We start from the raw sequence: 24,376 nt of genomic DNA on the forward strand, positions 1-24,376 counted from the left end.
GGCACACAAAATTTGTTCCCTGTTTTACCAGCTGTCTTAAGCACTTAGGCTCTAGAGCACATGTATATATTATACCACTATATTTAATCACCCACTCAAGAAAAAAGCAAAAGAATATATAAATACTAATATTTTCTTTACCTATTGTAATAATTGGGGATGCAAGATAATTTTATTATGTTTCTTCAAAAAGAGGGTTTTACTTATTCAATTTGATTATACCCTAAAAGATAAAGATTTCTTTAAAAACAATCAAAGATCTATCTTCAATTGAAATCCTTTCTCCTCAGAATTCAAAGACAGAATCAAGAGCCTACAGAACCATCCTCCACAGGCCTATACATATTATTAGTTTTGTTTTGAAGAAGAGAAGAAAAGTAGAACCTCAAGTGACAACCAAATTTATGAATGAAGATGGTTCATGAATCTCTAAATCACAATCAACTTTATCCACATGGGAAGATTTCATGGCTTGTTAGGTATTTGTATTCCCCACAATTTTTTTGTTTAATTTTCTTGTCCACTTCTCTTTGTTTCACTGACCCTACACATTAGGTCCAACTCTACTTTCATTTGTATTATTAATCCCACATAATATAATCTCTATTTAGTCAAATAATTCTCATAAATTTTTTTAAAAAATAATAATAAATCAATTATATTATAGTTAACATATGAAAAATAATAATTTTATCTTCCAAATTAAACTTAATTACGGACAAGAGTTAATCTAATTTACAATGAGAAATGATTCTTGTCTTAATTACCCAAGTTGGGTTTGTAATATTCTAACTTTATCGAGTTTTTTTTGTTTAATTTAATTCGAATTGAAACTGTAAATTTCGATATTCGAACAAAAAAAAAATAATAAAATTTATAAGCTAATTATATTAATAAATTTAGTTTAAAATGCTCATGTTTTTTTGTTTTCTAAATAAATTTATGGCAAATTTTTCTTCTTATATTTGAAGAAAAAAAAAATCATTCATTTAATCTTCTCTTTTACTTAAAGAAAACAAACCCATCTATATTTCTTCTTTAAAAAATAATATTTCTTTTAAAAAAGAATTTCCTTTTCCTCTCTCACTCATGGTAACTACGTAAATACCCCATTAGAAAGAATAATTTTCTCTCAATCTCTCTTCAAAAAGAAGAAGAAGAAGAAGGAAAAGTTCCTCTCAATCTCTGCCAAAGAGCTTCAAAAAGAGAGGATACAGAATGTTCTTCTAAAAATAATTAAAGCCCAATAATCAATTACCTATAATTTCTTTATGTTCAAAAAAAAAAAAGAAAGAAAAACAGAGCAGGAGAGAGAAAAACAGAGAGAGAGAGAGAGAGAGAGTGCGTGTGAGTGAGTGAGTGAGGGAGTGAGTGAGTGAGGAGTTTGTGGGAGATGGGAGGGGTGACGTCGTCAATGGCGGCAAAGTTCGCTTTCTTTCCGCCGAACCCACCATCGTATAAGCTGATAACCGACGACCTCACCGGGCTCTTGTTGCTCAGCCCTTATCCCCACCGCGAGAACGTTGAAATCCTGAAGCTGCCGACTCGGAGAGGGACGGAGATTGTGGCGGTCTACGTGAGGCATCCGATGGCCACCTCCACTCTACTTTACTCGCATGGTAACGCCGCCGATCTGGGTCAGATGTATGAGCTCTTCATCGAATTGAGCATTCACTTGCGAGTTAATCTCATGGGGTACTCTGCTTTTTCCCTTTAAAAACAAAATTTGAGATGTTTTGCATCTGGGTTTTGGGGATTTTGTGCTTTTCGGTTCCATTACTTTTCTAATTTTATGATTTTGAGGATTTTTTTTTCATGTTAATATTAACTTGACTTTACTGACCACGGATTTTTTTTTTTGGGAAAATATTGTGAATCTGACTTTCAAGAAATTGGGATTTGCTGGAAAATTAGCAGAAAATGGTGGCTTATTTGGTTGCCAATTATTTTCTGCCCCTTTTGATCAGATCACTGAGTTCTTCCATAATAGTTCATATATAGCAGTTGGGTTCCAAGGAAATAATCTAATTAAAATGGAAATTTAGTCCATCTATTAACGTCCTCTCCCCAATCCCAATTGCAAGTTTAAGACTTAAACAAGATTTGTTCTTGGTCCTTTTGCAGGAGTTGTTTAGTTAAATTTCATGTTTAATGCAGGCTTTTTTGGTAACTCCAGAAAATTGGGATAGCTTTCTGTCAGTAGATTTATAGCTTTTGATATTTTTATCAGATTGCTGGTTCTCACCAATGTGAAAAAACTAAGGGGAATTCAGTCAAACAAGTTTGACTTGCTTGTTTAACCTTCTTCTAAGGCATATTTGTAAACCTACATAAACCCTTTTTGCTGCTTGATTTATCTCCTGTGTAGGAAAGTAAACCAAGAACATGTCTCTTTATGGCAGGTACGATTATTCGGGATATGGACAATCAACTGGAAAGGTGTGTTGTGATTACTGTTTCTTTTCTTTAGAAAGAGAAAGGATGGAACTTTTTCGAAGAGAGGATTCGTTGTCCTATAGTTTGTGTTGATAGTGGTCAGTGTTCTTGTATGACTACCTAAAGCCGCTATCTTTGCTTGTAATGCAGCCGAGTGAGCAAAATACATATGCAGATATTGAAGCTGCATATAAGTGTCTTGAAGAGAGTTATGGAGCGAAACAGGAAGATATCATCCTTTACGGCCAATCTGTGGGAAGTGGCCCTACTTTGGATCTTGCTGCTCGGCTGCCTCAGTTGAGAGCTGTTGTTCTCCATAGTCCTATACTTTCCGGGTTAAGAGTCATGTATCCAGTGAAGCGTACATACTGGTTCGACATTTATAAGGTAACATATATGTTCATAAGTTCACTTCTTATAGTACTATGCTTAAGTGAATAACTGAACTTTTTCACATACTTGAATGCTTTTTTGTGTTGTCTTGTGCAGAATATTGACAAAATTCCGCTTGTTAGTTGTCCCGTGCTTATTATCCACGTAAGTATGGTATTCTAATTTCTGATATTGATTAAAAAGAAACTCTTACAAATGCGACTTTCTCTTATAATTGCTGTATCTTCCTGTTCTAGATGGTTTAGCTATTGATTTTGGTTAATGTCATACAATGACTCCTGTTTGTTTCTTTCTCTTCTCTTTATGTTTCTTATGGTGTGTAGTTTAGTTGTTATTGAATACTTCCTTTTTCATTATCCATGCTGTTTATCATATCCTTGTTTAGATAGATCTTCACAATATTCTTGCTAACTCTGAGGTTCCATGTTGCACTTGGAAAAAGCAGTATTATAAATCTATGTTCCGACTTTCCTTTTTGAACGTCATTTGCAATGTGTAGTACTATCTGTTATGACCATCAATTCGACTTTCTATGATTTTCCCTTGTGGGTTTCAGAGCAAATCCATTTCTTTCGAATCAAACCTGAGACACCCAAATCCCCATTGGTATGTTGCCTTTGGTGCAAAGTGTCTTGAATCCAAACAAAACTAGCTGTCATGTTGTGACTTAGAATAATTACCAGTGTTTTGACAATTCTCAATCCAAACATGAAGTAAATTAGTCTTGAGGGCCATTCTCTGTGGAGCTACTTCCATTCTGTTATCTCAAGTTCCTCCATATAAACACCAGGCATTAGCTGGGTGATTAGGTTTGGCCATTTCCATAGAGCTAGGCATTTTTAATCTGACTCCTGAAGACTACAAGCACACTATCTTTGTCCCCAAGAAAGTTTTTCAATGTAAATAAGTTTGGAGGTTCTTCCACTTTCTTGAATTATTTGCTTATTGATAATGTTCTGATGGTTCAATTCAATTCCTGTTCAAGTTTTAGTTCTAGTTTTCATTTTAATTTGCTTTAATATGAATAATTAGAAGATAATTTATTGTATTTGTGTTATTACCACCTCATTTTAATTTCCTCCTTAATGAAGGAAATTTGGTTCCTACCCTTCAAGGCATGGGTTAAAATCCCATCATCAATGAACTTGAGGTGGATACTAATAATCAAATACAATATTTAAAAATAAAAGAAAATAAAAAGTGTCGGAAGTATATTAAATCAACGGCACTAACAGGATGCTACCCATTTATAGAATATTTACAAATCTGTTAGAATATCTACTATATTTTCAAAATCCTCCATCCTATATATGTCATGTCTAAAAATCAAATAACTAAAATAACGAAACTATCTATTCTTAATTTTAGATATTTCTCATTCAATCCCCTCAAAGGCCCTACTATTTCTCTCTTTCCATACTATCTAAAAAATAATCAATGGAATAAGATTTACAAATTTTTTCTTCATAAAATCTCATCACATGCCCAAATATCATCCCTCACTAATCCCACTAGAACCCATTTTAACCCTAACATTTTATCCCTAACAAACTATAAACCATTGTCCACATCTTATAAACCATCTCACGCTAAAGTAAAATATGATTGCACGACTCTGCAGTATTCTTGTAAAGATAACATCCATTCATCCTTGTCCTCCCCTTTCTCATCAACTTGTCAATAACCAAACACTATATTATAGTAAAATTACGCGTATTAAGGTTAAGGTGAGAACTAGAACTAGGATCAAACGAGAATTAAACCAAACACAATGTAAGTGTTATCTATCGTGATTATGCTTGGATATTTCCTTACAATATTTCAATTTCAGCTTCACTCTGCTTCACTTGTAGTCCAGAAAAGAAGAAAAAGATTTCTTCAATGTGAATATGTTTGGAGGTTTTTCCACTTCCCATAATCTTATTCCTTTATAGGTAAAAATTATATAGGGTATCATTTTCAAGACTATAAATAGATATTGGATTGTAAATAATAGCAAATCACTTTGTAATTCTTCTCATATCTTGATATTCATATTATGATATAATCAATGTAGGGCACTTCAGATGAAGTAGTTGATTGCTCCCATGGCAAGCAACTCTGGGAACTGTGCAAAGAGAAGTATGAACCACTTTGGCTTAAAGGAGGCAACCACTGTGATTTAGAGCATTACCCTGAGTATATCAGGCATCTCAAGAAGTTTATATCAACAGTAGAGAAATCTCCATCCCAAAGATACAGTTCTAGGAGAAGCACAGATCAATTTGAGCAACCTCGGAAGAGCACAGATGTGTTTGAGGTTTCAAGGAAGAGTACTGACCGGAGAGAAAAACCGCGGAAGAGCACTGATAGACCTGAAAAACTAAAAAGCCACTCTAATACTATTGATAAACTAGAAAAATTGAGAATATTTGATCAAATGGAAAGATCCCGGAGGAGTGTTGATTGCCATGAGAAGTCCCGGAAAAGCATCGATCACCAATTGGAAAGGGCAAGGAAGAGTGTTGATCGGTTGGAAAGAATACGAACAGGGTAATAGTAATTACATGAAAAAAGAAAAAACTGCACAATTTTATGCACGTGGAATTTTTTTTTTTGTCCTTTTAATTTATTGTGGTTTGCTGGCTCTCTAGTTGGCTTGTGATATCCCTGTAAAAACTATGGCATGAAATGAGAAAGGTTTTGGTGTTATAGTGACTATTTTCTTCCCTTTGAATTTTTCACTCAATGTTTGAGTTCAAGTTGCAGTCATAGCCAAAAATCGAGTTAAGAGTCATAGCCAAAAGTCATAGTTCAACAGAAAAAGCTTATGGTACATGCCAATCACAATTCAGAACATAAGATCTGCCAAGTCAGTTCACTTAATTTACTTATCATTATCAGAAAGATTGAGACTAGGAAGCAAAAGTTTGTTCTGCTTCTTTATTGTATGGCTTGTATCAAAGTAGGTGTTACACATTAGTGAATGAAGAAAAAAGTGCAAGAAATAACAGGAGTTCTACAATGGTTAATTTCAATTGTCCAAAGGTTCTACCGTAATCTGTAAACCTGTTTTCTGATCGTGTGAATTGCATACTGTTTCTGTGTTCTTCTCGTTTCTGCTAAATGCACAACTGAAAGAAGCTATATATAAGGAGTTCAAACCTGAAAACAATAGGGGAGACAAATTCTTTGTTACCCTTTAGTGAATCAAAAATATTCGGCAGATCCGTCAACCAGAGAGAAATTTGGCTTATGTTCGCTGTATTCAACTATGGCTGATGGTGGAAGATGACCAATGCAGATCTTGTGCACTGTTGCAAAAAGCGGAAATAACTCCAGCCATCCCCGGTGGCTCAGAACCTCATAAACCTCTCTTGCTGTTGAAACACCCTTCACATGTAGAAGTAGATTTCATAAATATTTGACGCCAAAAAAATTGAAAAAAAACTCCCATGGTAGTTTCTTTAAACCCACATGCTAAATTTATATACTGATTCTAACAAGTGGTTTCTTCATATTTGCCAGTGTTTATTCAAGTCAGTAAAATTGCAGAGAAATAAAGGTTTTATTTCCTATGCAAAAATATTCTTAAGCTTTTATTTTCTAAATTAATTCGTTTTTATGCAAGATTTTACTCAGCAAAAATATACAAAAGTTGCATAAGTAAAAACAAAAGCAAAACTAAAATAATTTTCTAAAAAAATTTTAGAACAAAATTTTAAAAATTTATAGCAACCTAGTTAGTGTATCTACCTGTAATTTCTGGCCCTGCAGCATCTCGGCTTCAAGCTCATCGAAAGACCTGTTAACAAGAGAAAATAACATTATGCAAAATAGAATTCTCGCCAAGTCTGCCTACCGGAAAATAACTTAACCTTTTGCCTCCATTCCTTGCAAAAGCCTCAGCAACTTTCCTATTTCTTCCTCCCACTGCCACAAATAAGTTACAGTCAAACCAAAATCACCCCATAAGAGAAAAGAAGAAAGCAAACTGGGAGTGCCTTACGGCATGTGGTGATCAGATCAGCTACGCCACAACTCTCAAAGAAGGTGCTGTCTTTAACCGATGAAAACAACAACTTGGAAAGTGCTCTCATTTCTCTCAGCCCAATTCTCATAATCGCAGCCTGGCAGTTTCACGAAGACGATCAAAACGTGATCATTAATGAGAAATGAGCTATTAGGTTTCTTTGTACTAACCTTAGTGTTATTTCCCATTTCAAGTCCATCAACGAAACCTGTTCAGCTACCAGTTTAGTCTCTATTCATCTGTCGGAATTTGTTAATAATATGAATGAATTATTGAAATTCAAACCTGCAGCTAAGGCCACGACATTCTTCAAGGTGCCACATAGTTCAACTCCCTCCACATCTGGGACCTATTCTTATTCAGCGCAAAAAGTTAAGAACAAAGAACCTACTTCAAAGCCATTTTAGCTCACAGGCATAATTAAAAGCTGAATAAGTTGTAACTAAAAAAAACTACTCTATAGAATTCAGTTAAACTGTTAATGAACAAAAAGTTATATGAACTGCAAGTACTTACAGGTGTGACCATGAAGTAAGGAGTACTAAATAACTGAACCCATTTCTCTGCAATCTCTCGGTTGCCTCTGTATCCAACCGTTGCTTCACTAAACTTCTCCACAGCAATCTGCATATTATGTAACTAATGGTGAACACTGCAATGAATTCAGTCAAAACAGGTAAACGAAGGAGAAAAGAAAATTATGGGTAATCACCTCGTTTGCAATATTTGCCCCCATCAGTACACAACAGTTAATGCTGAGCTCCTTGGAGATGAGACTGGAGATCATGCAGGGGCCTTCCTTCTTAACCTCCATCCCTTTGATAAGCGAAATGGCCACAACATCTCCCTCTATCTTCCCAACAAGACTCTTGCATATCCCCTCCATAAATTGATGCGGCGTAACAAAAACTAACATGTTTGCATCCTTCACTGTATAATTCCTCCAATTACAACAACCAAGGGGATCACAACCTCTAGCAACTAAATCATTTTTTTAAATTAAAAGTATAAGATATATATTAAGAATATGGCATCAAGAGAGGGTGTCATACATTTACAAATATTTATATCTCGCTAAGTAAATCAATAACATTCCTAAAATATTCCATCCTATAAATGTCATGACTCAAAATCAAAAAACCAAATTAATGAATCTATTTATTCCTATTTTAAACATCTCACACTCTATCCTATCGAACAATTTTCTATTCCTCTCTATTCAAACAATAAAATTTACATATTTTTTCTTTTTACATATGCCTTCCCAAGCCCTAAGCTCATCCCTTACCCACCCTGCAATGACCCAATGAAAATAGAATATCGCATATGCCTTCTCATGTAAATATCTACCAATCAAAATTTAGCCAATAAACAAAAGAGATAAGGTAGAGATCAAACACCTGCACTTTCAAGGTTGGGGTCTGCAACAACATTTTTACCAAGCTTAATCCCAGGAAGATACTTGACATTTTCCTGTAAGATCATAAAGAAAAGGCATGTTCTAACTAAACTAAACAAGGTAATTCAGAAAACTAAATGCTCAATAACATTAGTTCCTTACATTAGTTCGGTTGATGACATCTGTGAGCTTCTCACCACTTGGCAATGTCTCCTCAAAAACCCACATCCTCACTTCATCTGAAATTTTTCATGATTGGAAATGTTGTAATTCAAAATGGGTTCAAGTTTCCATAAAGAACAAAGCCAAAAGACTCAAGCTTTTATCTCATTCATTTCTTCAAACAGTAAGTGGGCACCCCAGAAACCAAAAACTCTCAGCTTAATCCAGTCTGATAACAACTAACATTGGATCACCTTGATATAAAACCATTCATTTATTATAAAGATTCTCACTTTAGCATCTCTCTTCTTATTTTCCTCCTCACATAACCAAAGGAATTTATACCCACATGGTCGAAACAAAGAATCAAAAATCTCATTGCCACCCATTATTTGCAAGAAAAAGAAAGCCCCAGAAATCATACATATACGTGTTTCTGTATATATATATATATATATATATAGAGAGAGAGAGAGAGAGAGAGAGAGAGAGAGAGAGATAAAGAGAGGGATACGGGTAGGTACCATTAAAAGAAGGGAGGTTGAGAGTATTAGAGGCAATGAGCTTAGCAGCAACACTGCCCCAATTGCCACTTCCCACAACGGTAACAGTCGATCTCTTATCATCATTCTGGTTATGTTCTACAGCGGGGGCCATGAAGGAGGCGGAGAGGAAAGAAGGAAGGGACCGGGGAAGGGACAGAGATTGAGAAGAAGTGCGCCGGGGAAGGGAGGAGAGATGGAAGAGAGAATAAAAGGAGGAGAGAAAGCGCATTTGGGCGGAGATGGCAGACACGTTTCGTCACAAACAAAGCCCATTTGGGCTTACATGTTGAATCTTGGCGATCTACTCTATGCTCCTCTCTCTCTCTCTCTCTCTCTCTCTCTCTCTCTCTCTGCGGTGCAACTATGGTATTTCTCTCTCTTTCTCCCTATCTGTCCGGGTGTCTGTGTGGCAGGCTCCTGTTGAGCTAGATACTCGGTGGGGACCCATCTGGTTTTGATCTAGATGTATGTGCATGAATTTTAGTGCATCCGTATGTGTGTCTATATATATATATATATATGTGTGTGTATGTGTATGTATATATCTTTTGAATCAATGGCATGTTATATTGCAATCATTGCCACAATTGGGAGGTTTTAATAATTCAATCCTGAAAATGTAGGAGTTAAAAATTCTACCTTTAGAAAAAAGTTAAAAACTTGGATGAAGTTAGATTTGTAGATTGATTATTGATATGTATTTTGATTAAAAAAGATAATCAAATTTAATTAAAAACAATAATTTTCTTTTGAATTTGGTTTAGAATTGAGAAAATGCATATTAATTTTATTGAATTTGATATTTTTGATTTTATATGGGTTAAATTTTTATCATTTAATAATAAAATTTGTATTTTTTAATTAAAATAAATAAGAATGTTTATCGGATCATACTAAGTTGTAGTATATTGTATATTCCATATTTAGACTAAAAACTAAAACCTATAAATTTCAGCAAGCAACTTATTGGTTTGGATCCATTTGGTTTCCAAATCATATATTATTGTTTCTTTCCATATTTTTTTGTGTATAATTTATAATTTAAATAAATAGATACTTTGTTTATTAACAAAATCTATTATCTACGTATACATATATATTAAATTTATCTCAATTAAATAAAATGATATATAATTATATTTTATTTCTCTTAAGTTATCTCTTTTCTAGTTCAACTAATCCTACCTTTAATTACTCTTCTCGATTCAAGTTTAGGATGGTCCAACTGCGCCAAGAAAAAGAATAGAAGAAACATCTGACTCTTTCATGTATGTTCTCCTTGATTCGATGAATATATTTCAGTTGGTAGAGCTCCGTAAAGCCTTCAAAACCTCAACCGGTTTTTTAAAAATAAAAATGAAAAATTTAACATTATATATATATAATTACCAACAGAATGCAACCTGTATACAATTCTTTATAGATATTTATCAAAATATCAAACAAGTCCATTAAATTTTTAAAAGAATAAAGAGAATGACCTCCTTATTTTTTCCAGAAATCAAACTACAATGTTTTGCTCTTCAATCACTATCCACTCATCATAATCAGAATATAAGATTCTAAAAGGCTAGAAGGAAAAAAATGAATGATTAGTTTCTTATTTTCTCCAAAAAAAATGGCCAGAGAATCAAATTAATCATTGTGTTTGTGGCAATATAACATCTCAGATCCTCAAAGGACAAACAATATTGTTGCAGAATTGTATGAATGTGACTAAAAAGTTTGAAGAAATTCCTAACTCCTTCAAAAGCCGTTATCTTCAAGGAGATCACCTGAACTGAAACTTCAGAATGGAAGTTGGTTTGCCACTAGAAAGTATTTCAGGGGGCTCTGTCGAAGGGCTGTGTGTCGTTATAACACACATCCCAGACTGCTTCCATGGCCTCCTTTGCAGCTGCTTCAGAGCAGTAAGGGTTGGCAATCACTGATTTCATTACTCTTCTTCTGACACAATCCTTTGATTGCAATGGAGAAAACAAGATAACAATTAGTAGAATTCTGCTTTGAGTTTTACAAAGAAAAATTGAATATCATGTATAATGTAGATTAAAGAAGATATTCACACGATTTGGGAAGGTTAGATCAGATTCCTATGGAACTATTTTGCCAAAAAGAAAAGATTTCTAGGCACAATAACTTTAAATCTACCCATTGCAACGTTATTTTCTGTAGCAAACCCTATATTTAGAACAAAACATGCAACGATGAGTTCCTTTTGTCTTACATTGCAAAAAGTTTTGTTGGTGTTAAAATGATCCTTTGATTTCTAACATTACACTGGACCCTGAGCATGCAATGGGGACTGGCATTAGCTCAACAAGCATTTCTATAGTCAAGGACAACATACATGCTGTGTCCAATAGCACCGGACACGCAAATACCTTACTAGGAATATTTCATCTCTTAAGATAGTGCCTTCAAACTAAACTAACAAATATCCGAACCACTAATTCATTGTTTTCCTTTTCTTGGTGAAGATAACATATTTGCATATGAACTTTTTCCTGCATTTTCATATGGACATTGACATAAACTAAAGGATTCCAGTTACTACTAAAAAGTTCTATTCCGAACAAGTGGGAGAAATGTTACATCTGAATTTTCTCAAAGGGGAAAACATACTTGTTCATGGCCTCTTATTTTCATGTAACCCCGCAGCAATTCCCGCTTATAGTGGCAATCACCACTTAGATGGCCAGCTCGGATCTGTTTCACATCAATTGGAAGAATATTCAGCATCAAACTTGGGTAAAAAGACAAAAAAAGAAATCTTCCAAACACAGGACTTAAAAAATGTAAGAAGTTCCAGCCAACAAGTCAGGGCACACCTCACTACAGGCATGATGAGCACAATTGCTCCAATCCAAATTTGCAGCACGACAATCATCATAGGCGTGAATGAGCTCATGTATGACCACTTGATTGACCTCATCTTGAAGGTTCATGTGATTACTACACACCATTATCTAAAATAGATAAGCACAAAAGACGAAAGAAAAAGTATTAATCACAACATGCAGACAGATTTATATGATGCCTGTCGATTCATATATACGATTAACAAGCCACCAAGGCAAAAGAGAAAAAACTTGAGCCATATCGCTAATCTAGAAATTTTCAGATTATTCAACTGACTTAAAACTCCAAGGAATCAACTTATTATGAACCAGAAGCCATGGACAGAAAAACGGGAGCTTAATTTCCAATTGCAAAACCAGACCAAATCAAGAAATTCAAGTTCCAATATGAGAAGAGAAAACCATCATACCCCTTGGCCACGAACATAGCCACCACTAATCTGCTTATCACAATGAACTGCCTTGATGAAATTTTCCCCCACTACACAACCAGCTTTCTCCATTTGCTCCTTCAAAAATTTCACCATCGGAGCTAAACCCAGAAAGAAAAATGAAAACTTTGCAGATTCATTAACATAGTCAACATTACAAGCAGACAAAATTACTGTTTGCTTGTTTGATTCCCAAGAGATTCTAGAAAAAAGATAATGCGAAAACCCTAGAGATTTCTGAGGAGACATGCTTGAAAATGAGTATAATCAGCTACAACAATCCCAAATCTCAATAACGGAAAAACCCTAAACCCTCAAACGACCCGTTAACAATTGAATAAGAAAAGGGAAAAGAATTTACTTCGCATGCTTCTTCGGATCATGTCCTGGCATTCCTCATCAGTTCGACCGCCGGCAAAGCTGGAGGAAGAGCCGCCGGTGCCGTTATTCGGGGCGGCTTCCTCCGCCATTTTTCTTCACAGGTATTCTTTGTTCTGTTCTCTCTATACTTCACTGCCTCGCTTCTGTGGGGTGCCAGCAAAGAATCTCGGGTCAGGCCTCGGGTCATCCTTCACCTTGCGTCAGACGGGCGAGACCCGAATGGTAACAAGCAACTAAAGCCCACCATTTGAATTGACTGAAAAACAAACAAAAACAAAAACAATGATTTGGTACTTATTTTTATTCAAATTAATCCATGTCTTAATTAATTCTTATACTTTACAAACAAATTTATTTACTTCCTTTCCTTAATCCACCATTAATATTATTTAATATGAGTACAGTATATCATATCTGACACTACGTGACATTTTTTTATTAGTTCTTGTGCAAACGAATGTCGTGTTAAATATTATATAATATCTTATGTAATATTAAAAAAATTTATATTTATATCAGTTTAAATCGATTCACAAATAAAAATTATTAATCGATTTTCACCTCAACCCTTCATTCTTTGAGTTTCACTCAAAAGTAAATTTTTTTTTTCTATTAAACACACATCAATATTATTAGTGGATTAGCTTGTAAAATATTTACAAAAGAAATCTAATACTATTGCAACTAGAGAATATGAAGAGTAGATCTTTGTTGTTAGAGAAGTCATAATTTGTGCCAGCCATTAAACAAAGAAATGAGTTATTGGTGGTTGGAATGAAGCAAAAGATCAATTGTCTGTCGACCACCAAACCCAAGAATAGTTCGATTAGAAATCGTAACTTATACAGCAACAAGGATAATCATTATAGGGAGTGTGTTCATCTGGTACAATGAAGGATACTTGAGTTATAGGACATGTGGTGTTACTAGTGGCAACCCATGACTAATGTTGACTCGGTTATAGGGTTAGAAGGTGCACAAGGAGGTCGAAAAAAGAGGAAAAAGAAGGTTGGGGGGAGAAAAAGGATCTACTCATAAGGTTTGGTCATAGATTTGGCCTTGATGTTCTCTCTACTTTTTGTCAATTTAAGAGATGATGGGAAGATGAATAAGAAGAATAATAAGAAGAAAGGTTTAGTAATTTTATAACATTAGAATTTATAATTTTAATGGATTGTTTTTTCCTAAAAAAAATATAAATTAGTCACGTAATTTTTTTTAATGTCATGTTAGATGTCACGTGATATTTAACATAATATTCACTTACATAGAAATCAATCAAAAAACTTCACATGGTATTAAATTTGACACATCACACTTAGCTTAATAGCTTTAATTCGTGGGTTAAGAGAAAGATTGAATCAAAAATATTTCGGAAATATAAGATCGGATTTGACTAAAAATTAAAATAAAAAATAATTTGATCAAAAATTATTTGTACAATAGCTAAATTATTATTTTTGCCTAATTTTTTTTTTTTTAAAAAAAAACCCACATAAGCCTTTGATTTCAAATCAATATATTCTTGTTCAATTCTTAATTATTTACATATTTAATGTACAATTAAATCGATTTATTCGTATTTTAATTTTAAAATTATAAATTTTTACAAATAGAAGTAAAAAATTAGGGTAATTTTTAAAAATAAAAACACCCCAGAAGATAATTTTATTTAACTTTCTAAAAAAAAGAAGTTTGACAAAACAAAAAAAAAAAAAAATTAGTGAGATATAAAAAATTAGAGCCATTAAAATTAAAAGCAATGAAAGAAAAAGGGCAAGAACGTCGGCTAACCACAAAGAAATGATTTTCTCTGCGTTCATGTCTTCATCTCCTTCCTCAATTCAAACCCTATAAATCACTCCCACCCAATCCTCCATTCTTCCCTCATCCTTAAGCTTTGCAGTATTTCTCTATATATATTTCATATAGAGAAACAACTGCATTCTTAAAGAATCAAAATTTATCTTCTCTGTCCGCAAATTCAATCAATCAAATCAATTACTGCAACAATGGCGATTCGTCAATTTTGTGTTCTCGCATTGATTGGATTGCTCATTGCTGGTACATTTGCGGCAGATTCACCAGCTCCTTCTCCTTCTTCTTCTCGTAAAATTACTCCTTCAAGCCCTAAAGTTTCTCCGACGACCGCTCCTGCTCCCAAATCCTCCTCTCCATCAACCAGTCCAGCTCCTGAATCTTCCACTCCATCTGAATCTCCTTCCGAAGAACCTGTGGTGAGTGAAGGTCCGTCACCGGCTGAAGGTCCTGTCTCTGATTCTCCTCCGGCTCCACCGTCCGATTTCTTTGCTCCTGGACCTGAAACTGAAGTTGGATTTGGTGATATGGTGCCCGTGCCTACACCTAGCGATGGTTTCTCCACTAAGGTTTCCGTTCTCGGTGTTGCTGCTCTGGCCGCCGTCGTTGAGTTGTTCTTATTTTAAGCTTTGAATGAATCAAGTGATTGAGATGGATGGATTCATGAATTCAAAGGCTAATTAATTGATTATTTATGTGTAGAAATTAATTACACATTCTGATTCTTATAATTAATTATATATATAACTCTCTCTCTCTCTATATATATACACACACACGTATATATGGTATTCGTTCAGTACTATATTATCTCTCTATAACAATTCTATCCATTAAAACAAAGAAGAAGCTTCATTTGCATTAAAATACAAGGTTATATCATGCTATATATATATAAAATATGTAATACACACACATATGATGCACCTGTAAGGCAAAAATTAATTATTTGCTATATATTTTTATCTTTCTTCTCATTCTAAAAAAAAATGTAACACCTAAAATATAACTTAATTTGAACTTACGATTTCTTATAAAAAACGAGATGTATCAACGTTATAGTTGTAGAATTCTTTTTGTTCTTTTTATTTTATCAATCATCCCGTGATTATTAGCTATGTGTTGATCTAATCTTTTTATTCTTTTACTTATTTTGTGATAATAATTATATGGGGTATATATATAATCTAATAATATTTATATTTTCAATTGTGATGATTACTGTTATTATTGCTATATAAAGAGTAAAAGTTTGGCATCTAAAAAAAGATAATTAACAAATTTTGAAACCCAAAATCAGTAAATTCAAACTCTTTATATCATTTTAATTAACAGAACAATTTAACTAAAATAAATAAAATAAAAATGTTAGGACTCAATCCGTTATATTTAACTTTCACAATATAAACTGGTATCGTAATAAAGCAAAAGGATGGATAATTTAATGTTCTTAAGCATTGTATAGCTACTCTAATAGTAAGTATATATGCTCTAAAAAAAAGTATATGATTTGTTAAGAATAATACAACTTTAGAAATATCAAAAAAGTAAAGATTCATGACTTAGGTTTGAACCATTTATCTCATAATCAAAATACAATTTGTTAGAAATAAAACTTAGGATTTAAAAAAAAAACCTCAAAGGATAAGTTTATAATTAGACAATTTGAAAAAAACTCGTAATCGAAGAAATCTTAACGGGAAGATTAAGACGAAGTATAGGAATGTTTCATAAATAAAAAATAAAAAATGATATCGATTAACCTAAGGTCAAAACCATTTAATATAAAAGTTATATTTTGTTCCATATTAATCTGATGTACATTTAACTAATAATTATTTAATTTAATAAATAATTTTATCACTTTTTTTTTTAAAAAATTACATATTCAAATCAAATTGTTCTTTCGTATGTTATCATAATGAATTACATATAATTTTTTAGAAAAAAATTTGAATTAGGTTTAGTGAATTCAATAATTTAGAAAGATTTATAATTTTTGTTATTCTCGATTACTGATACGTCATAACAATCATTTTTAAAAATTAAAAATTTTCATAGTTAAGCCACTTTTAATTAACCATATCGGAAAAATTAATCTCTACCTTAAAATTGAAAACTTGTTTTTTTTATTTTAAGTCATAGCTTATGATAAGATCCCAAGAATACAACGTTGGAGCTTGCTTAAACCTAAATCTACTCCTTACAATTTCCACCTCAACTAAGAAAACACCTAAGAGAACCCTTATATGATAATATATATATATATATCTATATATGTATATAACTAATTAATGAGTTGATATATTAACTTATCAAAATCAATTTATAAATTTTTGCTAATATAATTAAAAAATTATAAACTAAATTATGTTGATTTTATATATGATGCAATATTTAAAATATTTTCTAATATTTACATATATAATTATTAAATCTTTAAATATATATATATATATATATATAATACAATAAATTTTTTTAACAAAAATAGTTGCTTTACAGTATGTAGCCACCATGCTACAATGCTGCATTACAAGAAAAATTAACGACGGAATAATGATCGTAGATTAATGTTTCTGGTCAAAATTTTTCGTATGAATTTCATTTTTTTGAATTATCTTGATATTTTTTTAGTGTTTAGGAATTGTTCCTATATATAAATACATATATATATATATATAGATATAGATATATTAGCCTTAAAATATATAGTATATCGGTCAACCGATGAATCCCGAAATGACCTCCCTGCCTTTCTTCTGTCTCCATTCATTTCTCTATTTTCTCTCCCTCCGCACGAACGCCTTTAATCTTTTCCCTCCTTTTCTTTCATAAGTTTCCACACTTTCTCTCCATAATTTCACGAAACCTTTCTCCAATTTTCCAACCTAACAATGGCGCCAACACTACCATCTCGCTTCCTTTTCCTCGCTCTCTTCCTCTTTCTAACCCTCTCTGCTACCACTGACTCGGCAAACGACTCAGCTTCTCCACCCACCAATTCAAACTCGGCCACACCACCAACCTCCAGCCAATCCAAGACTAACTCTACAGCTTCTGGAAATGGAGATGGCGGGTCCAACAATTCTTCTTCTGGTTCGTCTTCTTCTTCTTCACCGTCATCGTCCCCATCACCACCTTCCTCCTCCACAACCACCTCCCCACCACCATCTTCCTCCTCCACAAACACTTCTTCTGGTTCTTCTTCTTCCTCTGGAAACTCTACCACTCCGCCACCGTCGCCAACTCCACCTTCCAATGCGTCAACCGCTCCATCTCCGTCAACCACTAAGGACTCATCCCCTGCACCAAAATCCTCCGACACCGGCGACGCTGCTACGTCTCCCCCGCCGTCAAAGGGTACTACCCCATCATCTCCTGCACCTTCTTCCAATGAGGGCAGCGACAGTAGCAGTAAAACTTCGCCATCGCAGGCACCCAAATCCAGCAGCGATGACAAGTCCGGCGGAGATTCCTCCCCAAGTCTGAGCCCAGAAGACGACAGCAGCATCTTTGGATCTCCCCCATCGCCGCCTGCCGACGGCGAGGCGCCTTTCGCCAGTACCGATGGTTTCCTGAGTGACGCTGTTCCTGCACCGGCGCCATCGACGACGGCCGATAATCCATCGGAGTCCACCGTCATCATATCCTCCTCCGGCGCTGTTCTCGCCGCGACGGCATCCAGTTTGTTTGCTTTGCTGTTTTAAGCCTCGCCAACAAATCCGTACTGAAGAACGTACGTACGTAACCAGAGCATGCATGCAAGGAATAATTTGATTCGTTTCTTTAGATTTTGTATCATGCCGATGGAGTTGGCAAACCAATCGGTATTATCGGGCGTTACTACATTGTTGTCACTTTTTAGTTTAAACGACGTCGCAGAAAGCTAGATGGTGCATTGAAATTTAAAATTCTTCAATTCTTTAATTCTTTTCTCTTGAATAAATATTAAATATGATTTTTCAAAAAAAAAAAAAGAATTTACAGTTTCATTTAATTTAATTTTTAAATAGAAATTGTACATTGTAATCAAAAAATAATTTTTAAATAAAAAATATACATAAATACATATAAAAGACAATACATGTGAATGATCTTTTTTAATTTAGTGGCAGGTTATAATTAATTTTTTAATTATTCTTAAAAAAATATTAGAATTTACAATTGTAAACAAAATTTAATTATAAAATTGTGTTATTAATAATATATATATATATATAATTAGCATATAAATAATCATATTTTTTAATTGACATATGATATGATATGATATGATATGATAGGCACAGTTCTACTTGTGGTTTTGTACCCAACAAGCTATCAATTTGTCATGGTGTTTCTGCATGATTGACGCAGAAAATTATGTTGTTTTTGTACCCTTTTCTCTTTTATGCGAAATATCATTGTATATACATATACATACATATATATATATATATACATGCAAAAATCACACTGGATTTTTTTATTTTTAATATTCAAAATATTTTAAAGAAAAAATTGTTTATTCATGGCTGTAACAGTTTTAGAAAAAATTAATTAAATTAAGCAGATAATTTCGGTGGTTGAGGATGGTCAAAGCGAACATCCCAAAATATTCCCATTGATGGGAAGTAACATAAATATACATAATGAAAAAATATATATACATATATATATATGTGAAGTCTGAATAAAATGGAAGGAAGTACATTTCTTTATCAATGTGTGAATTGAAAGTGAAAGAATGCGGCTAATATACATTAAATAATAATATTTCTGATTATTAATTCGAATGTAAAACTTTCATAATTAAGCAGAAATATATATATATATATATATGATATTATACATATATAGACACACTGAATGTAGAGAATAAAAACTTAGAGTTGATAACTTAAAAGTCCAACACTGCTGCCCTTTTCGCGGTATGAACCAGAGCAGAGGTTGTCAATGTTCATTAATTTAGAATATTTAACACTAATATATAACATATAAATATCATAATTTCTTCAAATAACACAAAATTAATTATGGAAAAACCAGAAATCCCGGCAATATGCTTATACATATATATATATATATATAAGCTTCCCGGACATTTCTTCTTCTTCTTCTTCTTCTTCTTCTTCTTCTTCTTTTTCTCACTACTGAAATTATAAGTTCCTGCTGCTAGCTTTTACTGATTCTTTGTTTCTGCAAATAATAATAATTCATGGGTGTGAATTATTATTATTATTCTAATTATAATTATCAGCAACGGGAGCCTTTCCTACAGTTGAGTGCGCCGGCTGTGGTGGTCATGGCGCCCACAAGCGACGACGGCCGGGCACTGAGGCTGGAGGCTCTAGCGTAGCTTGACGAAGCTCCTCCGCCGGATTGCCTGAAGTATGCGCCGTTCAGAAACATGTCGCCTTCCGACTTCCAGTTCCAATGTCTCCACTCACTCTCCGGTGCATCCTCGTGCTTTGTCACCTATACGTACACAAATTATACTGACATGAGTCCAACTGTGTGTAGTTTGCATATATGTATATGTGCATGTAGGCATTTATATATTGAAAATAATAATTTGTGAATTAAAGAGATTCTTTGTATAAGTGCTGAAAATAATAATTTACAAAATTAAACCAACTTTTTTTCTTATTAAAAATTTATGAGTTTTTTTAAATTATTTATGTATTAGATTTAAAATTATATTTTTCAATTTAATGATTTATTTATTCGACTTAAACATATATTTTTTAGGTTTTTCTATATAATTTATGTATTAAATTTAAATATATATATTGAGTTTTCTAAAATAATTCATATATTATATTTGAATGTATTTTTTGAAATTTTCTACATAATTCATCTATTAGGTTTAAATATATATTTTTTTAATTTTTTTTAAATAATTCATGTTTTAACCTAATTATTATTTATGAATATACTTAATTATTGTACATATATTTGAAATTTTAAGAATTATTTCAATGTTTATATATAATCATGTATTTAAAAAAAAATTTATAACAAAATTATAAATTCAAAAATTAAGTTTTCCATCGAGTATCTCATTCTTCTTGTACTATTTGAAGCAAAATATTACCTAGAGTTACTATATCTCTTAAATGTTTTTTTCTAAATGTAGCAATATATGCATGCCTGTGTGTGTGTATATATATATATATGTATATATATAGGATGTCATGATTATCACCTCTTTTCTAAATCTAACATCGGGTGCAAGAAATCTGTTGCCTTGACTGTAAATGGTAGGATCAGCACTTCCACCAATTGCATACATTTCCCAATGAGTATAATCATTGTTCACCACATGAAAATACCCGTGTCTACACCTGCACATTAATCCCACATATATAAACAACAAATCCAATACACATATAAATACGTACATAATGACATGGATGCATGCATGTATAAAATGATGAATTAATTACCTCGGCATTCTTTGAACCAGACCTTCTCCAAAATGGTTAAAGGCAATAGTAACCTGCATGTTCTTGTCCTGTGTGTAGGAATCACTATGACCCAAAAGCATGACCTTGTCATGATGGGTCATGTAGTTGTTGGAGATGGTGATGGCGGTGGAGCCATGGATGGCATCAATGAGTCCATCATGGCAGTTTGAGAGTGAACAGTGATCAACCCAGATGTGTCTTCCTCCAAAGATGGAGATACCATCACCGTCCGATATGGTCCACCATCCGGAGTGATGTGGGGAGTCCCGTATGTTAGCATTCCCCGCCTGCTTGCAGTCATGGACGTGGATGCCATGGATGATGATGTTGGTTGCGTAATGGATGGTGATGCATGGACCCCCTGCAATGTGAACACTCGCTCCCCTGTATGATGTTCAAGAAAAAATCTAAGAAAACGCTACTTGTACGAAATACTTTATAAAAAATAAAAAATAAAGAGAAATTAATAAAAATATTCAAATTTTCATTTGCAGTTGCTGCTAATTTTTTTTTTTTTTTTTACCTGCCATCAATGGTTTTGAACGAGTTCATGACGAGTTCGTTCTTGAGCTTGATGACCATGTCTCGTTGAAAAATGATCCAGAGCGGCTCGTCCTGGATCACGGCATGTCGGAGCGTTCCCGGCTTTGGATTCACAGGGTCATCGTCTCCGGAATCCGTAACGACGTAAATCCGACCATTTCTTCCTCCAATGGCGTTCTTACCGAACCCAATAGCACAGTCAGCTAACCTCTGCCGGTTCCTCTCCCAGTTCGGGTCACAACGCCAGCAATCATCAATCGGATTACCCGTTCCACACGAGAAGTACCTCAAGTTTCTCCGAGACACATTTATACTTCTGCAACAAAAATATTAATATTAACCCAAGACCGACATATAAATATATAGATGTATGCATATATGTAATACTAACCTTTGAAGTTCTTGAAGTACAAGTTCAGGGTCTTGGAGTGGAGAGGTGGAGAAGACGAGATGTGGGAAGAAAAGGGAGAAGAAGAGAGTATAAAAGAGTAAAATGATTGACATGGTTTCTACTTCTTCTTCTTGTTTAATTAGCGTTTTTTGAGCTGTGTCAATGGAGGAAGAAGATGATGAGGTTTGTAGGGGGTCTAGTGGGGTTTATAAAGGAGGATTAAAGCCGAGAGTAATGGCGTGATTAATCGTCTACGTAGGGACCACCTGAATCGTAATTTCAGGTCTGTAAGACTTTGATGATCATGATGATCGTAGGGTGGTTTAAACCGTTAATCAAGCGTACAAAGCTTCAACAAAAGTCAAACTTTTTGACTTGATCTTACTTTTCATCTACTTATATAACCCACAATGTAAAATTAATTTCACATTATTCTAGTTCCATCAAATGCATGTAACATATAGATACACTGATATACATATATTAATGAGTATAACTCGAATTTAGAGAAAAATAGAAATATTAACCATCTAAATATTTATTTATATATATATATATATACACATATACGAGATTTGTGTAAAATAAACATTTGCATCATAAAAATTTTGAAGATTAAATAGTAATTGTAAGGTGGGTTCACCTTTGAAAACAATGATTGTGCTTGTTGACTTTTTCCTCTTCTTCATCTTTTACAGTGAAAGTAAGTAAAAGAAAAAAAAAATTAGATGTCTTCTTTTGACTTTTGCAAATAATTATATATATATATATAAAAAATAGCTATACATTTCTATGTATTAAATTATTCTACCATGAGGATACTCCTCGAGGTATAACAAAGTAAATAAAAATTACTGAATTTAAATTTTATTAAAAACATAAAAATTATTATAATATCCTTAATTTATTAATTTTAATATAATAAAATTAGTGTATAAATATAAAGTTTAAATTTTTATTTAATATAAAAATAAAGAAAATTAAATGGATTATTAAATTGAAAATAATTTTGAAAAAAAAAAAGTGAAAATTTAGCTTCTCATAATTTTTTGAAAAAAAATTCGAAAATTAGGAGCTCAAAATGTAATTTAAAAAAATTATGGCACGTAGGATGTCCAGTCAGCAGACCCGACAAACCGAAACGCGCCGCGTGGCAAGGAACGCTGACACGGTGCCACGCGAGAGGCCACGTTGTTGATCCGCGTGCCCACGATCGGACAGTTCAGATTCGTTTATGCACGCACGAACAGTCCGGATCTATTCCCTTCCTAGATGCGATCAAACAATCATATTTAAACGCGATAAACGGTCTATATCTATTTTTTATTTAAACGCGATTAAACGACCCAAATTAAATCGTAATGAACGGCTCATATAAAAAATAGACGGATATAAATAACTATTTTCACACTAAACCCTAACCATAGCCGCCAGACCCCTCCCACCGGAGAAGAAGACCCAGTCGTTGAGAAGGAAGCCGACCGTCGTAGTACTGAAGCCACTTCCGATCGCCAAAAGAGGTAAAAAATATTTTATTTACTCGAAATTCGATTTTAAATACCCTCATGGTCAAATCAGAGCAAAAGAATCAGTAGATTGGCCGAAAACTGCAGGTAGAGACCTGTGGTGTTATTGCGAAAAAATACAAAAACCACATCCGATTAGACCCTTCTCGATTCCCGTTCTGCGAAATTCTTCCACTATTGTAATCACTATTCCCTTCTCTACAAGTTGACCGAAGCAAAACATCCAACTGCGAATGTGAGCCGACGGAGCTGCCGCACCAGAAAACCCTGCCACCGGTAAGTTTCAGTATTTTCGACTTTTTTGACCAACCGAGTCCCCTTAACATGTTTTCTCACAAAAGATTGGTATAAAACCTACTAAATTTGGCCGAAAGCAGCCGACCCGAGGTAAATCGCCGCCGCGAGTGGCGGTGCCGTCACCGTAGCATGACGAAGCCGCCTTACCGGAATTTCAAAATTGGCCAGAAAGAGTTCCTAACACTGATTTTGGATTTTTTAGAATATCTCTAGATATTTGAAGCATGTTTTAATCCCCAAATGAAATTTTAGAGAACCCGGGGACCGCATTAAACGTAGTCAAAAGTTTAGCATTGCGAAGATCAATTTGAATAAGAATCTCTCACTTTATTCTCTGTTATGGAAATAAAGTTTAATTTTAAATAATATGGTATTTTGTAAAACTTAAAAAATACTCATAATTAATTACAGGTTATTAATGGGTACAGAAGCACTTATTTACTATTGTTTACTATGTTTAATCGATTGCTTGATTTTACAATTTTGGAATGTATGATAATACACTGAAATTGGTATGATGATGCGATTGTATTCCTTTGATACATGTTTTGCTTGTTTTATGTGATTACGGTTGAATTAAGAAACTGAAAATTAAAGGTAAACGAGAAATTATTTGATTAAGTGAATTGATAAAACGGTAGTCTTACTGGATATCCTGCGAGATGGTAGACGGACTGGGTATATAGGGAACCCTACCGTGAACGTGTCTCATACGAGACGGGGTATGGA

The 24,376-nt window shown here is 33.6% G+C and overlaps 5 protein-coding genes across 6 annotated transcripts; 2 read left to right on the forward strand and 3 right to left on the reverse strand.

Moving 5' to 3' along the window:
• Window positions 1–1,097: 1,097 nt before the first annotated feature.
• LOC110808728 (alpha/beta-Hydrolases superfamily protein) lies at window positions 1,098–5,529 on the forward strand. Its single transcript, XM_022034318.2, has 5 exons — window positions 1,098–1,695; window positions 2,403–2,439; window positions 2,587–2,823; window positions 2,926–2,973; window positions 4,886–5,529. Exons 1-5 carry the CDS (start codon window positions 1,394–1,396, stop codon window positions 5,363–5,365), a joined length of 1,104 nt encoding a protein of 367 aa, XP_021890010.1. The 5' UTR covers window positions 1,098–1,393; the 3' UTR covers window positions 5,366–5,529.
• Window positions 5,530–5,685: 156 nt separating this feature from the next.
• GPDHP (NAD-dependent glycerol-3-phosphate dehydrogenase family protein) lies at window positions 5,686–9,358 on the reverse strand. Its single transcript, XM_088214644.1, has 11 exons — window positions 8,927–9,358; window positions 8,403–8,479; window positions 8,242–8,314; window positions 7,554–7,771; window positions 7,358–7,465; window positions 7,127–7,190; window positions 7,012–7,049; window positions 6,818–6,938; window positions 6,687–6,741; window positions 6,565–6,613; window positions 5,686–6,201 (listed from the first exon to the last, which is right to left on the reverse strand). The coding sequence occupies exons 1-11, from the start codon at window positions 9,174–9,176 to the stop codon at window positions 6,019–6,021; spliced, it is 1,236 nt and encodes a 411-aa protein (XP_088070770.1). The 5' UTR covers window positions 9,177–9,358; the 3' UTR covers window positions 5,686–6,018.
• A 1,170-nt stretch (window positions 9,359–10,528) lies between these two features.
• Window positions 10,529–12,760, reverse strand: LOC110816022 (Ku70-binding family protein). Of its 2 annotated transcripts, none has more exons than XM_088214645.1 (5): window positions 12,601–12,760; window positions 12,219–12,340; window positions 11,779–11,916; window positions 11,573–11,656; window positions 10,529–10,905 (listed from the first exon to the last, which is right to left on the reverse strand). In XM_088214645.1, exons 1-5 carry the CDS (start codon window positions 12,707–12,709, stop codon window positions 10,771–10,773), a joined length of 588 nt encoding a protein of 195 aa, XP_088070771.1. In that variant the 5' UTR covers window positions 12,710–12,760; the 3' UTR covers window positions 10,529–10,770. The 2 variants fall into 2 exon arrangements, with proteins under 2 accessions (XP_088070771.1, XP_088070772.1); XM_088214646.1 differs by having other exon boundaries at window positions 12,219–12,365; window positions 12,601–12,744.
• A 1,735-nt stretch (window positions 12,761–14,495) lies between these two features.
• On the forward strand, window positions 14,496–15,129 carry LOC110816001 (uncharacterized). Its single transcript, XM_022044000.2, has one exon. It carries the CDS (start codon window positions 14,633–14,635, stop codon window positions 15,062–15,064), a length of 432 nt encoding a protein of 143 aa, XP_021899692.1. The 5' UTR covers window positions 14,496–14,632; the 3' UTR covers window positions 15,065–15,129.
• A 4,048-nt stretch (window positions 15,130–19,177) lies between these two features.
• On the reverse strand, window positions 19,178–21,998 carry LOC110816012 (pectate lyase-like). Its single transcript, XM_088214647.1, has 5 exons — window positions 21,825–21,998; window positions 21,414–21,749; window positions 20,870–21,274; window positions 20,629–20,767; window positions 19,178–19,898 (listed from the first exon to the last, which is right to left on the reverse strand). The coding sequence occupies exons 1-5, from the start codon at window positions 21,935–21,937 to the stop codon at window positions 19,677–19,679; spliced, it is 1,215 nt and encodes a 404-aa protein (XP_088070773.1). The 5' UTR covers window positions 21,938–21,998; the 3' UTR covers window positions 19,178–19,676.
• Window positions 21,999–24,376: the final 2,378 nt, after the last annotated feature.

This window comes from Carica papaya, chromosome 1 (genome assembly GCF_054855325.1).
Source record: "Carica papaya isolate Zhongbai chromosome 1, ASM5485532v1, whole genome shotgun sequence".
Lineage (NCBI taxonomy): Eukaryota > Viridiplantae > Streptophyta > Magnoliopsida > Brassicales > Caricaceae > Carica > Carica papaya.

Excerpts from the sequence above, each read along its gene's own strand:
- LOC110808728 (XM_022034318.2), top strand. The coding sequence starts at position 1,394 with ATGGGAGGGGTGACGTCGTCAATGGCGGCAAAGTTCGCTTTCTTTCCG. Across the intron at positions 1,696-2,402 it reads TTGCGAGTTAATCTCATGGG|GTACGATTATTCGGGATATG; the intron begins GTACTCTGCTTT and ends TCTTTATGGCAG. Across the intron at positions 2,974-4,885 it reads GTCCCGTGCTTATTATCCAC|GGCACTTCAGATGAAGTAGT; the intron begins GTAAGTATGGTA and ends TAATCAATGTAG.
- GPDHP (XM_088214644.1), bottom strand. The coding sequence starts at position 9,176 with ATGCGCTTTCTCTCCTCCTTTTATTCTCTCTTCCATCTCTCCTCCCTT. Across the intron at positions 8,480-8,926 it reads CAACCTCCCTTCTTTTAATG|ATGAAGTGAGGATGTGGGTT; the intron begins GTACCTACCCGT and ends GAAAAATTTCAG. Across the intron at positions 7,466-7,553 it reads GGGCAAATATTGCAAACGAG|ATTGCTGTGGAGAAGTTTAG; the intron begins GTGATTACCCAT and ends CATAATATGCAG.
- LOC110816022 (XM_088214645.1), bottom strand. The coding sequence starts at position 12,709 with ATGGCGGAGGAAGCCGCCCCGAATAACGGCACCGGCGGCTCTTCCTCC. Across the intron at positions 12,341-12,600 it reads GATCCGAAGAAGCATGCGAA|CTCCGATGGTGAAATTTTTG; the intron begins GTAAATTCTTTT and ends TTCTGGGTTTAG. Across the intron at positions 10,906-11,572 it reads AAATAAGAGGCCATGAACAA|GATTGTGTCAGAAGAAGAGT; the intron begins GTATGTTTTCCC and ends TTGCAATCAAAG.
- LOC110816001 (XM_022044000.2), top strand. The coding sequence starts at position 14,633 with ATGGCGATTCGTCAATTTTGTGTTCTCGCATTGATTGGATTGCTCATT.
- LOC110816012 (XM_088214647.1), bottom strand. The coding sequence starts at position 21,937 with ATGTCAATCATTTTACTCTTTTATACTCTCTTCTTCTCCCTTTTCTTC. Across the intron at positions 21,750-21,824 it reads GTACTTCAAGAACTTCAAAG|AAGTATAAATGTGTCTCGGA; the intron begins GTTAGTATTACA and ends TTTTTGTTGCAG. Across the intron at positions 19,899-20,628 it reads ATGTTAGATTTAGAAAAGAG|GTGACAAAGCACGAGGATGC; the intron begins GTGATAATCATG and ends GTGTACGTATAG.